This window comes from Aspergillus homomorphus, assembly GCF_003184865.1.
Source record: "Aspergillus homomorphus CBS 101889 unplaced genomic scaffold BO97scaffold_20, whole genome shotgun sequence".
Taxonomy (NCBI): Eukaryota; Fungi; Ascomycota; class Eurotiomycetes; order Eurotiales; family Aspergillaceae; genus Aspergillus; species Aspergillus homomorphus.
The window spans coordinates 401,310-416,366 of NW_020291906.1; the positions used below are offsets into that span (position 1 = coordinate 401,310).

Genomic DNA, 15,057 nt, shown 5'->3' on the forward strand with positions numbered 1-15,057 from the left:
CGGTGGAGCATTGATTCAATCGTCTTTTGGTGGTGGTGTTTATCCGGGATAGAGTGGAGGAGAAGGTGTTTTGGGTATGAGGATGGCTTGATTGCAGGTAGGCGGGGGATTGTAGGCTTGATGTTGTTATGCTTTGTGCTATCGGTGATTGTTCTGGACTCCCGAGTCGGAGATGGAGATGGAGGAGGAAATTAAGGTCACGGTGAATCTGGTGGTTGTGATTGGCCGGGGCTATAGCATATGCTTATTCAGCCACATAGCATGATTGTTGACTCTACGACTGTCTCGCGCTCTAGTATATCTCAATTCCTTTCACTACTGTCTATTGACCTGCCAATTCTTCAAGACTGTCTGGTGCAGCAGGTACAGCACATGTCGCATAGCCGATAGCCGTTACAGGCTGCAGTAGCCGTAGCAGTACGTTGCCTTATCGCCGCGCCGAGGCCGCCAACCTCCGCGGCAACTCGTCGGAAAATGACATCAGTCCGCCAGGCTCGTGCTGTTTGTTAGCAACCAACTCCATTGTCGTTTACAGAACATGCTCTACATGCTATACTGACCTTCATCATGTCTAGTCACTCTTTGTCATTGATCCTATCACGGCGTTCAATTGCCGCGTCCTGTCTGGCCCGCAATGCTGGCTTTCGGGCTCGTTTGACACCTGCGAGCCGTCGATCACTCGCGTCTCTCCCAAACCTGCCCCTCTTTCGCGCCCTCCAAAACCACGATCAATCGAATCTGGCAGTCATTCACAGCGCGTCGTCTCGCTCATTCACCTACGGCAATCTGGTGGCGGATGTGGTGCAGGCAAAGGAACGACTCGCACAGTCTGGGGGCGGGCGTCAGGATGGCTTGTCCGGAGAGAGAATCGCGTTCTTGGCTGAGAATAGCTACGACTACGTAGGTACTGTTCGGCTTATCCTGTCCTTCGGCATACCTGAGGCAAGTCACTGACTGACGGCGACTGCAGTGACACTACTTTCGATCCTCGCCAGCGACGCGATCGCCCTTCCCCTCTCCCCCGCTTTCCCGACCGGCGAACTGAAGTACATCATGGACAATTCGCAGGCCAAGGTCCTGCTGGCCACGGAGAAGTACGCGGACAAAGCGCAGGACGTGCTGAAATCTGGCCTGGATCGGGAGCCCATACTTGACGTCAAGAAGAAGATCGAAGTAGGAGCTACGAGTGTGGGCTCCGTGACCCTGGAGGATCTCAACGGCCAGCAATCCCGCGGCGGAATGATGCTGTACACTTCTGGAACGACCAATCGGCCGGTATGAGTCCCGGGATCCGCTGCTTGTATCGAGAAGAACAGTGCTGACCAGATCAGAAAGGTGTCTTGATTCCCCAATCCGCGCTGACAGCGCAAGCGGCATCGCTCCTCAAGGCATGGGAGTACACGCCGCAGGATCGGCTCCTGCATCTTCTCCCTCTTCATCATATTCACGGTACCGTCAATGCCATTGTCACGCCCGTTCTCGCGGGCTCGTCCATTGAGTTCATGTTCCCGTTCAACACGGATGCCGTGTGGAAGAGGCTCGCGGCGCCTTTCCTGCCCGAGCCCACCAGCACGAGCAAGATCACGTTCCTCACCGCGGTCCCGACCATCTACAACCGCCTCCTGTCTTCTTTCCCCAGTCTGAGCTCTGAGACCCAGGAAGCGGCCAGGAAGGGGATCTCCCCCGAGAACATGCGCCTGAACATCTCGGGCTCGGCGGCTCTGCCCACGCCCACCAAAAAGGCCTGGCAGGATATTAGCCATGGCAACGTGCTGCTTGAGCGTTACGGCATGACGGAAGTTGGAATGGCGATCAGCTGCGGCCTTGACTTTGCTGACCGCGTGGACGGCAGCGTCGGCTGGGCGCTGCCCTCCGTGGAGGCGCGGCTGGTGGACACCGAGAGCAACGAGGTCATCAAGGCCGGAGAGGAAGTCGACGCCGATGGCCGCGAGCGAGAGGGCGAGATCCAGCTCCGAGGGCCGACCATCTTCCAAGAGTACTGGGCCAATGAGACAGCCACGCGCGAGTCCTTCGTGCCCGGGGTGGACGGCAAGGGCGACTGGTTCAAGACGGGCGACGTGGCCACGCGCCGGGCCGTCGAGGGCGCCGGCACGGGGTCGAGTGGCGATTGGGCCCGGGGGCCGATGTACTTCATCCAGGGCCGCCGCAGTGTCGACATCATCAAAACCGGAGGCGAGAAGGTCAGCGCCCTGGAAGTGGAGCGGGAGTTGTTGTCGCTGTGAGTATCGGACTGTCTTGTGTCTGGAGGATTACGCTAATTTGCGCAGCCCCCAAGTCTCGGAAGCGGCCGTCGTGGGCCTGCCTTCTGAACAATGGGGCCAGAAGGTCGCGGCCGTCGTGGTGCTCAACCCGGAGTTCGCGAACACTGGCCGTAACGGCAAGCCCTGGGGAGCCATGGACATGCGTCGTGCATTGAAGGACCGTCTGGCCAACTACAAGCTGCCGCAGGAGATGAAAGTGCTTACTGGGCCTATTCCTCGGAATGCCATGGGAAAGGGTGAGTGGACCCGCTGTCTTACTGTATCTTGCTAACTCGGCTGCAGTCAATAAGAAGACGCTGGTTAAGGAGGTATTCGGCGCCTAGTCTCAGTATCGAGCTGCCTCGAGCATCTCTGGCTTGAGGTCCCTGGGAAGTTGAAAGAAAAGGGGGGTCCGGGGGTTCTCCCCCGAAATCGTTACTTGGTCTGCTGAGGTATCCCGGGGGGACCCCCCGGACCCCCCTTTCTTTCAGCTTCCTGGCATCTCAATTCTTAGGCCAAGTGTATAAGTGTTTCGGGGGAGAACCCCCGAACCCCCCTTTCTTTTCAGCTTCCTGGTCTACCTCAATTCTAAGGCCAAGTGTATAAGCGTTCCGAGGGAGAACCCCCAGAACCCCCCTTTCTTTTCAGCTTCCTGGCACCCTCAATATAACTCTAGCATACTAAATATATTCAAAAAGTCGACCCGATCTCCCCCCACCGGACATTGGAAAACACAACATTAGTCCCCGGATCCTCCCTCTCAATAACCCGGGGATCGCCCTCGGTAGCACTGCACGGGCCATTGGCCCCGGCATCCAGCCACTGCATGTACCCGGAGGCATCATTCCAGATACTAAACACAAGCACCATGCCCCGCGCCAACGCCCTCCCCATGCCCGCAAGCCCCCCATGGCTCTCAAACGAACTGGCGCCCTGCGCCCGACAGAACGCATCCGTAATGGCGCCCCCTCCCCAGGTCCCATTCCCCCCCAGACCATGAGACCCGACCCTAACCCCATCAACAAGATAAACCCTGCGAATCTCCACCAAGTCCCCCGTATCCGTCCCATCCCGCGTAAGAAACTGCGTAACAACAGTAATCTCCCTCGCAGAATCAACCACAAACCCGCCCCCGAGCCCATAGAACCCCGGATTCCCCGAAGCATAGGGATTAAACCCACAGCCAGAGTGATCACACACCCCGCCCTCTCCAGCCCCGCACTCCCCAGCCCCAGAACCCTCGGCGTCACACCCATAAAGTCCAGAAACACTACAAGAATGCGGCGTAAACGCCGTCGCCCGCGCGTTGGCCTCCCAGATATCCATCTCATTACAACACGCCCCGAGCCCCGCAACATTGGCTGTCCCGTTCACCCACGGCTTGACGTAGCACTGCGCGTCGCAGTAGCCCGTGCCGTAGGCGGCGCCCGCGCGGTTCAGGTGCGCGTTGTACCCGCCTGAGATGGGCATTTCCGACAGGAAGAGCGCGGCGTTCATCCCGCAGGGCAGGTTGGCGTTTTGGACGGTGAATGTTAACTCTCTGTTTAGGAGGTTGAGGGGTTGGTATTGGGGTTGGGTGGTTGTGGTGTTGGTGTTGGTGTGGGTGTTGGTGTTGGGGGGTGGGGCCAGGAGGTAGATCCGGGGGGAGGTGGTTTTTAGTGCTGATGCGTTTCCATTCGTGGTTGAGGTGGATGAGGTGGAGGTTGAGGTGCTGGAGGCAGGAAGATACTGTCGCAGATTCACGGCTGTGTGGTTGCGCTGCACTTCGACCCCGTACGCTGTGTAGTTCGTTATCCCTTCTATGATGCAGTTGCGGGCGCAGGTCGCTGCGTCGGGGCAGAGGGTTGTGTTCAGTTCTCCGGAGGGGGTGGTGCAGGGGGTGTCTGGGGCGTGGAGGGCGTGGATGGAGTGGAAGCTTGCGTCGAGGACTATGCTGGTTGTTAGGGGCGTGCAGCCGTGTTTGCGGGTGCAGTGGTGTGTTGTTAGTTGGGGGTGTTGGTTGGGTGTTTGGCCTGGGGTTTGGGCGTGCGTTATTTGGAAGAGATGGAGGAGGAGGACGAGGAATTGGAGTGTGGTTGTTGAGGCTGTCATCTTGGTTGGGCTGGTTGTAAGTATACTGTCAGTCAGTGGGTGTATGCTGGTGCTGGGTGTAGGGAGAGTACCTGGGTAGGCGGGCTCTTATAGCTTGTTTCTGGGTGGCATGGTTTATTCTAATTATCTAGACTATCTACATGCTGCTTTTGTTGGTTTGCTGGGTAAAGTCTGGGTAAAAGAGCTCATTCCTGTCCTTGAGCGCCGCCGTTGCACTACTATATGCGAAACAGGATCAGCAGGTCTGTCTAGGTTGAGCGGGGTCAGGACAGTCAACACCGAGAAAAGATAGAAACCTGCAGCATCCTGTCTCATCATATTGGCAGACTGACTGCACGTTGCCTGCAATCTCTATTATTCCACCAACTAGATCCGTTGTCTTGATATAGCGTGAAGCGAAAAGCCCTAAAGCATCTATGATTTAGCCGCCCACTCTGAGGTGGACACCTGAACAAGCCCAAAACAAGAGGAGATATAATACATTGGCATGCCATCATACATTACATACATGATCCAAAGCAGGCAGGTCTAGCCAAACTATACAACAGTCTAGCTCCACTCGCCCACCCGCTCAAACGGCCTCACGAACCTCGTCGCCTCCATCACGACCATCTGTCGCCCCATATCAACTGCCGTGATCTTGGCATTCACCAGACTCAGAATGTCCAGCTTATCCGCATCCTTCATCTCCGGGGGCACAAGAACCTGACAACGCACGCCCAACGACGGGATCACCGCGGCCCAGCCCTTTCCGTACATCGTGCCCGCCATACTCGTGTTGTTGTAAAGCTTCTGAAGCATGCACTCGAAAGTTGCCGGCAGTTTGCACTCCGAGAAGTAGAACGCGCGGAACAGCAGCATGCACGCCCAGAACTGCTTGGAGGAGCGCTCACACTCGCGCAGCTGGTAACGCTTCCAGCGGGACTGTGAAAGGTAGCGATCGACGTCTTCCCGCGAGAATGGGAGAGAGGCCGCGTCGAGCTCCAAGGACGCGTCGAGACGACGGTTGTGTTCTTTCTCGAACTGGAGCGCAGCCTCAATCTGGTAATGTGCCAGAACATCGTTGTATCGCCGGAGAGGACTGGTGGATTTGGTGTAGACGTCGAGGCCGAGCGGGGTGTGGTGAAGGGGGTGGGAGGCTGAAACGCCAGTAGGCGGCGCCATGTTAAGCCATTGTTGACCGGCATACTGGGACATATTCTCGCTCGTGACCTTGCTGTATTCGGGGTGATATTGCGTGCCGTCATAGATGGCAGGGATGTTGCGTGAGGAGAGCCATGAGGCGGAAACCCAGCAGCCCAGGTTCATGAGGAAGGAGATAAGGTTCTCTTTGGTCAGGTCGGGAACCTCGTGCGGGTTGTTGTCGTGTTGGCGGAGTCGAATCATGGGATCACCCATAACGTATCGGCCTTCAGTGACCTCAAGCTTTTGGGGCGGTAGAGGGGCGGAACCGACGGACATCGAGACGGAGACGTCCGGCATATGTGGCCATTCCATGGCTCCGTTTTTGCGACGATGTTCACGGAAAGCGAGCATCAGTCGGCGGAGTGTGTGGAAGGTTTCCTCGTCTTCGGAAGTAAGCGTCTCCTGAAGGCCCTCGCGAGTAGGAGGTGGCTGGGGAAACGCTCCTACGGTGAGCGTCTTAGTGTTGTCCTTGGCTCCAGTGGTGGGCTGGAAGATGCGGCGGAGCCGGTCATGAGTGATGTAGATCACGTTCCGGATCTTACCGTTCGCGACGTTAATGTCGAGAACTTCACCCTGAAGGTTCATCTTCGCGCTGAAGGTGAGCGTGGGCCGGCGTGGGCCTAAGCTGAAGTGTTTTTGCGTCAATGAATCAGGAAGCATGGGATAGGTACGCTCTGGGACATAGAGGGTTTGGACGCGCGAGGCCGCCCATTTCATGATGCTTGTGTCGCGGTCAATAAATGCCGTGGGATTGGCGATGTGCACGTGAATCCAGTAGAGGTCTGACCCTGGTATGCGCTCGAGTGAGACACCGTCGTCAATCTCCTTTGCACCGACATCGTCGACACAGTAAACTGGCATATCTCCCCAGTCAACACGCATGCCCTTCATGCGGTCCTCGAGTTTAACCTTATCCTCGAGCTCCTTGCCTTCCTTGACTGCTTTGTCCCATAACGCATCGGATTCGGGAGAGATTCCGTGTCCGGGCAGAGCAAGGTGATGGTCTAGAAGACGTAAGTTTTCCCATGGATGAAAGATTCCTAACTCTTGCAAGAAAAGTGTTGCTGTCAAAGGATCCAGATCCACGGCGCTGTACATGCCAGTGCTGCGCATGATGTGCGAACCTGCAGACCGCATGTGGCCCCTCGTCATCCGTCGGGGAGGTATACACCATTGCTGCAAGTACTCTATGATGATACGATCCGTATCAGTGAATTCCTCGGTGAGTATCTCACGGTAGACCGCACGACCAGTCTTTTTCTTGTCGTCGTTCCGTTGAGCGCTTGGGCCGACGGATGCCTTGGTTGTTGGTGATCGTACAGTTCGGCTCTGCTTTATAAGGCGCTGGGCTTTTGCGATGAACTGCTGTAATGGATGATACCGGAAAGAAACAGGCTCCTTGCCACGGACTGAACTGAGAATAAATTCTTGATGTTCGTGCACCCAATTCGCCACGGTCTCAATCACCCCTGCGATATGGCGGGATCTGACTAGGTAGTGGTTGGCGAATAAAGAGCTCCGATCGTAGTCAATGAGGAAAGAATTCTCGTGGGCGATCCGATGGATAAGGAAGAGAATCGCTTCATCCAACTGGTCCTCCTCGATCCCCAGTGCCTTGCAAGCCAGCTCCTCCAGAGTAAATTCCAGATTCAGTTCATCATCTGCCACTATGTCGTGAATGTTGTCCAGTCGTAGCGCATTCAAGCGGTAGAGTTCCTCGACTCTCGCGTCGAACTCGGTTACTTCCCGGAGCAGATCAGCCCCGACATGTCTCGGGACGCCGCCTTCGATCGCAGATTGAAATTCGAGACTCATCTGAGCAAGGCCATCCGGAAAGTAAGGTAATAGGGGCTCCACCTTTTCTGGAGGCACGAATCCCTTCACGATGTATTCGAGGTCCTTTGGGTAAGCGATGCGCCATTTGCCTTTATCCGTGTAGAACTGCCGTTGCTTGGCGACGGAGCGAACGTAGATTGCGTATGTTAGAAGCCCATCGTTCCTGGAATCACAGACGAAGCGGTCAGTGAGGTTCTTTCCTGGGCTGTTGGTTTAAAAGATTGAAGCATTTGAACGATCACTTACGCTGACAGGGCCACCAGGTCACCTGGTTCCAGGTACTGATTCAGGCCTTCGCCTTCATCGGCCGTATTAAGAAACTCCGCAGACTCGTCTGATGCCCGTAATGCATCAGATCCCGCATCTTGGGTTTCCCGGTTGTCGTTCAGCATGTTTCCCACCCAAAGATCTGATGGCTTCAAGGCGTTCGAGGTTCCGGGCCCTCGGACAGGGTCCGCTGAATTATCGTGGCCCTCTTGCCATTTCTTCAGGTAATCCCGAATATTCCCTTGTTGCTCAAGCTCCAGCCGCAATCGAAGTCTCTCAACTTCAGTGCTCGATTTCAGTAGGTCATCGTCTTGGGTCGCGAGATACTAGATCAAGTTAATTAGCTACGAGCGAAGCGGAGCGAAGCATCACCAGGCAGGACTCACCTTAGATCCTGCATTGAAGTGCCGCCGTTGAGCGACAAAATGCTCATGGGCGGCTTTGCTGCGACATGAGCTCGGGGAGGCGCGCGAGGCGATCCCGCAGGTCCTCACAAGCTTCAAGCTGGAGGCATAGCGATTCACACCAGCCACTCTGTGCGATACTCTCGCCTTTGAGAGTAGCAGGGACATTCTGGAGCACCCATCATACATGCCCACAATCTCAGAGACAAGTCTGTTGCTCGGAGGCAAGAAGAGGCGAGGAGCGAACGGCGGCAAATCCCCGACGCCAAAAAAACCATTGATAGTGCCGGCATTTGCCACTCACCGCTCGGGCGGTAAGAGCTTGCTGCAGCATTGTTAGTCAGGTTGTATAACATAATCGGTAAGCCACCCGCCATGGTAAGCCACCCGCCACCCGCGCCCACCCAAACAGCCTTCCATGAAAAGATAAAGCTTATATATACTATATATCAACAAAATAATATATTTATTTAGTGTTTTAACGTGTAGGATATCTTGTTCTTATATATTTAATTATTCTATATTTACTGTAGTAAGATAGTGCCTGGCAGTAAGATTATTTCTCACCAGTAGCTAATTCTTTAAACTAATTTCTACTAACTTAATTAACTTTATAAATTCTTTTAAATACATTTTTAACTTTATTAATAGTAAAGCTATTTAAACTAGTTATTTAGTAATAAAATCTTTTATTCTTAGTATTTTACTTCTCTAATCTAGTTTATAATTTATTAACTTTCTGCTTAAGCAAAGTAATCCGGTTAAAGATAATTTTATATTTTTTTATAATATAGAATAATACTGCTTTTATTTATAAAAATAGATTAATTATATATTTATAAAAAAGCTTTTTAATTATAGTTTTATATCTCTGTAATTACTTTATATTTTTAGATATTTTTAATACTATTAATATAGTAGTAATACTACTAGTTAAAATAGATTTATAGAATTATATAACTAGTTTACTAAAAATTTTCTTTAACTGGAATAGAACTAATTCTAAAACTTTAAAGATATTATATATAATTAATTTTTTAAAAATAAAAAAATATACTTTTAGATATATATCTAAAAAATTAATTTTATTAATATAGTAGATATCTTAGCAGATTAACTATTTTATTAAACTTCTATATACTTATTTTAATAGTATAAAGTAAATAATATCAAGCAGTTAATAAAAATATAAAGAATATAAAGATATATAAATAGAAATAATACTATTTTAACTATATATATTATCAAATTCTAGAGTTAAATAAGAATTATATTTATTAAAAATTAAGAGACTATATTACCTAATCTACTAGTTTTTAATAAAAGAAATAAAGTATTTATAAAACTAATATAAACTAATATTATTAGAAATCTAATTATTTAATAATAAATTAATATACTAGTCAGAGAAAAAAAAACCTTAATATTATATTTTTATATAAATTTTACTTTTAAAAATTAAGTATAGTAGTAATACTATACCGGCTATATTAATATACTTAATTAAAGTTATTTATTCTTAATTTTCTGGTTATATAAGAAATAGTTTATTTATATAATTAAATTATATAACTATACAGGCTATAACTACTATTTCTATAATAAAGCTAATTTTATTAAAGTTCTATATATCTTAATTAAGAATATTATATTTTTTCTTTATAGTTTTAATATAGTTAAACTACTCAGTTAAAAACTTTAAATCTTTATATTTTATATATTAGATATAATATCTCTGAGAAAATTAATTTTTTAAAATTAGAATATATTTAATAAAATTATATATCTATTTTTTACTTACAGAGATAGTAGAATTTAAGTTATATTTTTAAAAGAAAATTATTATTATATTTTATATATATAACAGTTAAGAATAAAGCTTTTACTTTATAAGTAAAAGAATCTAATTCTTTAAAGCCTCTTCTTTAAGATAAGTTAATTTTATAGAGTTAATATATTTATTTAACTTTATTTTAACTCTTTATAGATATTCTTATAGGGTTAAATACAGAATCTTAAATATATATACTACTTCTGCTATAAGAAGAATTTTACTCTTTTAAATAGCCTTAATTATAAGGCAGATTCGGCCCTCTTAATTTATTAAAGATTTTAATAATTAAGGCATTTTTAATAGAGTTATTAGTAGTTGAATTACTTTATATTAAAGAACATAAGACTAACACGCGCGGGTGGCGGGTGGCTTACCATGGCGGGTGGCTTACTGATTACGTTAACATATTTAGTAAGCGAGCCGGCCATGTAAGCGAGCTGGCCACCGGCCGGCTTGGCAAGCAGTCCTGTATGCTGCATATATCAGAATTCTGATTTACATACAAAATATATAGTAATTTAAATATTTATATAACTGTTAAAATACCTGAAATTAAGCCTCTCTAGTTAGGTATCTTATATATATATATTCAAGAACTCTGCATATACTGCAGCAAAATAATATTTAATAATATAGTTAATTATCTCCAGGTTTTATATCACCAGCTGTTTTCTCTAAGATCTAGATATTTTTAAAAGCTTTATATACTTCCTAACTGTAAAGCTATTTAAGCTATTTATTTAATATTAATTATATTTTTATTTTAAGTTCTTTTTCTTAACAGTCTTATAAAATTAAAAGTTCTTTTATTCTAAAAGAATAACTTGGTTTAAGACTATTTTAGTACCTTTAAAGATATATAATAAAGTAGTTTATATAGATAAAGCCGGAGAATCTATTTCTTAAAATAATTTAAAGATCTTTAACTTATACTTTTTAAATTATTTTAAATTCTTAAGTATTTTAGTAACAGTTAAAATTATTTTTTAATTATTTAGCCAGCTTTTCTTTCTATAAAAAATAAGATTATTTAGAATCTTATTTAAATTAAAAGGAATAATTCCGGCAGCTTTAAAAATATTTTAAATATTCTTTTTTTTAAAAGCTTAAATATAGGCTTTCAGATAGAGATTAAGAAAGTTAATCTTCTTAATATAATAATATCTAATTTATATAAGATATTTAAGAAGATTATTATATACCTACTTTAATAATAAAAAGTAGATTATATTTAATAATTAGTAGAAATAAAAAAAGTTAATAGATATATATACTAGAATAATATTATTTTCTTAATATATATTATTAAATTAAAGTATTAAATAGGAGTTATACCTATTAAAAATTAAAAGACTATATTAATTAATTTTTTAATTTTTAATATAAAAAATAAAATATTTTTTAAGCTAATATTTTTTAATTTCTTAATTAATTTAGCTATTTAGTAATATTATAATATATTATAAAGAAAATAAACTATTTTTATATTATACTTAAATATATATTTTTATCTTTAAAATTAAATATACAGATAATACCCAGCTAGTAGTATTAATATATTTAATTAAAATTATTTATTTATAATTACCTAGTTATATAAAGAATAATCTTTTTTTATAAAAAAAATATATAATAACTTTAGTTATAATTATTAAATCTATAGTAAAGCTGGTTTTATTAAAGTTATAGATATCTTTATCTATAATTCTATATATAATAATAGTAACTTAAATATATTAAAACTAGGTTTATATAATCTTAGAATCCTTATACTTTACTTATTTATAATTAATTTAATAAATAAACTGATTTTTTAAGAACTTATATTAAGAAATAAAGTTATATATCTATTTTTTATTTATAAAGTAAATTTTATCTTAGCTATATTTCTATAATAAGATTATAGTTATATAATAGATTTAAAAGTATCTTAATACTATGTTATATTTATTAAGTAAATAAATTTATTTAATAAGTAAGTCCTCTTTTAAAGGAGTTAATTTATAGAAATTAGTATATATTTTTTTATAAAATATAATTTTTTTAAGATATTCTTACAGTATTAACCAAGGAACTTAAAAAATACGCGTAATTTTATAGATTAATAAAATTTGATATTTCTAAATAACTTTAACTGCTAAGCAGAGCCTGCCTTCTTATTCTACCAAGTTTTTTAACAATTTAGACATTTTTTGTAGAGATATTAATGTTTGAATAGCCTCATATTCAAAGGGTGGGCGATTCATGTTGGGGTGGCCGGCTCGCTTATGTGGCCGGTTCGCTTACTGATTACGTTAGTTAGATGCATTTCATAAATCCTCCAGGTGAATTAGTGTATAGGACAAAAGTTCTACTTTCTGGTGACAAAGCTCTTTCGATAGAGAACATGCTGTCAGAGACATACTGGTGTATCTTGCCTCGACACGCTATTCACTAAAGATTGGAATACTCAAGTGCCTTCAGGGGTTGGTTGAGCACCAAGCCAAGTCATCTTTCATGCTATCTGATCGAATGCCTGGATCATCTCTTACAGTGAAGTGACTTCGTGGACGTGAATGCACCATAACACTGAATGACCTCTCTTCTCAAGGGCTTGACTATTCGGGAAGCTATTGGACAGACAAGAACCGGCCCTTGTCCTCAAAATAGGATCTCAAACGAGGCGGTCTTACACGAGTGATGCAACGAGGTCATAACCCATGTGAGGCCAGCACGACAAATGGCACTCTTGCATGGAGCTATACTGGAAAAGATTCAAGCGAGATTGCTTTCGAGAGGCTCACTCAAAAAATACTGCGAAGAATGAGTGGCCAGCCGCTACCGAGATGGCTGATGGCTCCTACCTGCGCTATGATGCTGCATCTGAATAGTGGCTGTGAGCAACAAGGTCCAGTGCTTAAATCAGGATCAGAAGCACTTCTCGCCCCCAAATAAGCTGGCATAGCCACAGCGCAGAGCTGGGCTGTTTCCAAAAACCGGCTACAACGAAGGGTCGCAGCCCTAACTGCATAACAAGCCCAGCGCGTGTACACGGAGCAAGTGTAGCGAGACAGTGAAAGAGAACCTCGCATCATGCAAATAGACCCATTCAGATGCGGGATAAAGTACTTTACTAGCATCGCACCACCAGCACGCTTCCATCGGTGACAACCACCCGAGCCTCATCGTCTCATTGACTCAGGACAGGGTCTGATCGCTAGACTTAATATAGATGTAAAAAGCGGCTCGAACCCAGGAATCTGGCGACGCAGATCTGCATGCAGACGGAAACGTCTGCATCTATAATAAGATCTGGCAAAGAGCCTGATCCAGTATGATTCAGAGGTCTATGCGTGCAAGCAGGCCGGGCCGCTTCACCAAGGCAAGTCTTCGACCAAGCTACCTCCCAGCGCCAGTCCTTGACAGACGGCTGTCTCAGGTCCGAATAAGCTCGGGTGGCTGTTGGCTAGGAGTGGCTGCCAGACCCGGGGGTGAGAATCGTTAAGCGCCGGGGTGGGTAAGCTCTAAGTCCCTACGCCGGGCGATCGAGATTGCGGGCAGACTGTAAGCGCTCGCTTCCCGGCTCAGCATCCACAAGCCAGCGCGCAAGGAAATGATCGTACCGTGCAGTGAAGAATTAGCGCTGCAGTGAGGCAATGGAGGTTTAGAGGTTGTATGGCTGATTGGAGGCCCCAATATACTAATTCTGTATAGCAGGTCTAGACCCTGAGCTCTTCTTTGTTGATTGTTGAGCTGAGTTGAGGATGAGACAGTACGGGATTATTTAAGGCCTCATTGTCTCGACAATGCTTCAACTTGAGTCAAACAAGTTACTTTCATATTGTCTCCAGGCCTCCTTTATCTAATTCTGTTTCCTCTATCGGATTGTGTTTACACATATACACTCCTTTACTTGCATCCATCTTATAATAATCACCACCACCACCCCTCCCTCCTTCATCGGCGATATACACATATTATACACCCAACTTGTCCTCGCAACCTCGAGCACATACATTCGCCCATACAATTCACATTTTAAACCCCTCAAGACCGACAAAATGCCCCCCTACGGCCTCCTCGGCGCAACCTTCCTCATCGCGCGCATAATCCAGATGTGCAGCCTGATCACGATCATCGGCCTGACAGCGAACTTCATTTCAGAGATCGTGTCCAACAACGCCACACCACCCGCCATCTTCATCGGCACGATCACAGTTGTACGTTTACCCCTCTCCCCGCCTCCTTCCCCTAAACTAAACTAACCTCAATACCCCTAAAAAAAGACAAGTATAGCAGTAATCTACGCCCTAATAACGACAATCCTCTACCACGACAACATCCTCCCGTTCCTGGCGGCCGCCATCCTCGACACACTAATCCTAATCGCCGTGATCGTGGTGGCCGTGATCCTAGGAAAGCCGCTGTCGTACCTGCAATGCAGCAAGATCGGAAGTAATGGAGCCTGGAACGACTCGTCCTCGGCCTACACGTTCGCCACGCACCTGAGCAGCTATCTCGACCATTTGAACGGGAAGGTCGACTACACAAACTGGATCGGGGCGACCAGGGCGGTGTGTTTGGAGGCTAAGTCGATTTGGGGGCTGAGTATTGCTTTGTGGTGAGCACCCCCCCATACTTTGAAACCTGTTGATGGTGAAGGAAGGGTTGGTTGGTGGGCTAACCATGACGATGGCGATGATGATAGTATCATATTCTTCATCTCCGCGATCTGTGGACTCGTTCTCTGGCGCCAGAAGAAGAAGGCGGCGGCGGCTGGGGTGGAGAAATTGGAGGGGTAATGATTGTCCCTGGAGGATGATACTCAATGATTGGTAATGTTGCTGCTGTTGTTGCAGCTGGAAAAGATAATGACGATAGGTAATGCTGCTGCTGCTGCTGCTGCTGCCACCTCTTTTATGGATTGTCGAATCGCGTTCTGCCTCTCCCACGCTTTATCTGACTCCATTTCATTTGATGTTGCTGTTCCCTCTCAAGCACCCCTTCAATTCATTCTCCTATGTCCATCTGTCCGTCCATCCATCCAAAATGTATCTATCAGCAAAGCCCCTAATCCCCCCTACTTCCCATAGTACCAATAATTAGTTACAGCAAACAAATAATCAGCCAGGATAGTCCCAACCGAACTCAACCCAGCCCAGCCCCTAATAGAGAGAATAAACAAAAAGACATACCTAAC

The 15,057-nt window shown here is 45.6% G+C and overlaps 4 protein-coding genes across 4 annotated transcripts; 2 read left to right on the top strand and 2 right to left on the bottom strand.

Moving 5' to 3' along the window:
• The first annotated feature begins 415 nt into the window (after positions 1 to 415).
• BO97DRAFT_369830 (acyl-CoA synthetase) lies at positions 416 to 2,706 on the top strand. Its single transcript, XM_025692748.1, has 5 exons — positions 416 to 904; positions 971 to 1,275; positions 1,332 to 2,239; positions 2,289 to 2,518; positions 2,565 to 2,706. The coding sequence occupies exons 1-5, from the start codon at positions 568 to 570 to the stop codon at positions 2,603 to 2,605; spliced, it is 1,821 nt and encodes a 606-aa protein (XP_025551064.1). The 5' UTR covers positions 416 to 567; the 3' UTR covers positions 2,606 to 2,706.
• A 245-nt stretch (positions 2,707 to 2,951) lies between these two features.
• On the bottom strand, positions 2,952 to 4,325 carry BO97DRAFT_316068 (glycoside hydrolase; the record flags this gene model as incomplete). Its single annotated transcript, XM_025691266.1, has 1 exon — positions 2,952 to 4,325. A coding segment is annotated over one exon (1,374 nt), but the record flags the coding sequence as incomplete, so codon positions are not given.
• A 582-nt stretch (positions 4,326 to 4,907) lies between these two features.
• Positions 4,908 to 8,258, bottom strand: BO97DRAFT_369833 (exoribonuclease II; the record flags this gene model as incomplete). The annotated part of the gene is made up of 3 exons (XM_025692749.1): positions 8,027 to 8,258; positions 7,620 to 7,966; positions 4,908 to 7,536 (listed from the first exon to the last, which is right to left on the bottom strand). Coding segments are annotated over exons 1-3 (3,183 nt in total), but the record flags the coding sequence as incomplete, so codon positions are not given.
• Positions 8,259 to 13,671: 5,413 nt separating this feature from the next.
• On the top strand, positions 13,672 to 14,964 carry BO97DRAFT_405924 (uncharacterized protein). The gene is made up of 3 exons (XM_025695306.1): positions 13,672 to 14,077; positions 14,144 to 14,478; positions 14,566 to 14,964. The coding sequence occupies exons 1-3, from the start codon at positions 13,919 to 13,921 to the stop codon at positions 14,657 to 14,659; spliced, it is 588 nt and encodes a 195-aa protein (XP_025551067.1). The 5' UTR covers positions 13,672 to 13,918; the 3' UTR covers positions 14,660 to 14,964.
• The last annotated feature ends 93 nt before the right edge of the window (positions 14,965 to 15,057 follow it).

Bases quoted from the DNA above. Each gene is read 5' to 3' on its own strand.
- BO97DRAFT_369830 (XM_025692748.1), top strand. From the start codon at position 568: ATGTCTAGTCACTCTTTGTCATTGATCCTATCACGGCGTTCAATTGCC. The intron at 2,240-2,288 runs GTGAGTATCGGA...TAATTTGCGCAG, and splicing joins GAGCGGGAGTTGTTGTCGCT to CCCCCAAGTCTCGGAAGCGG. The intron at 2,519-2,564 runs GTGAGTGGACCC...ACTCGGCTGCAG, and splicing joins TCGGAATGCCATGGGAAAGG to TCAATAAGAAGACGCTGGTT.
- BO97DRAFT_405924 (XM_025695306.1), top strand. From the start codon at position 13,919: ATGCCCCCCTACGGCCTCCTCGGCGCAACCTTCCTCATCGCGCGCATA. The intron at 14,078-14,143 runs GTACGTTTACCC...CCCTAAAAAAAG, and splicing joins TCATCGGCACGATCACAGTT to ACAAGTATAGCAGTAATCTA. The intron at 14,479-14,565 runs GTGAGCACCCCC...CGATGATGATAG, and splicing joins GGGCTGAGTATTGCTTTGTG to TATCATATTCTTCATCTCCG.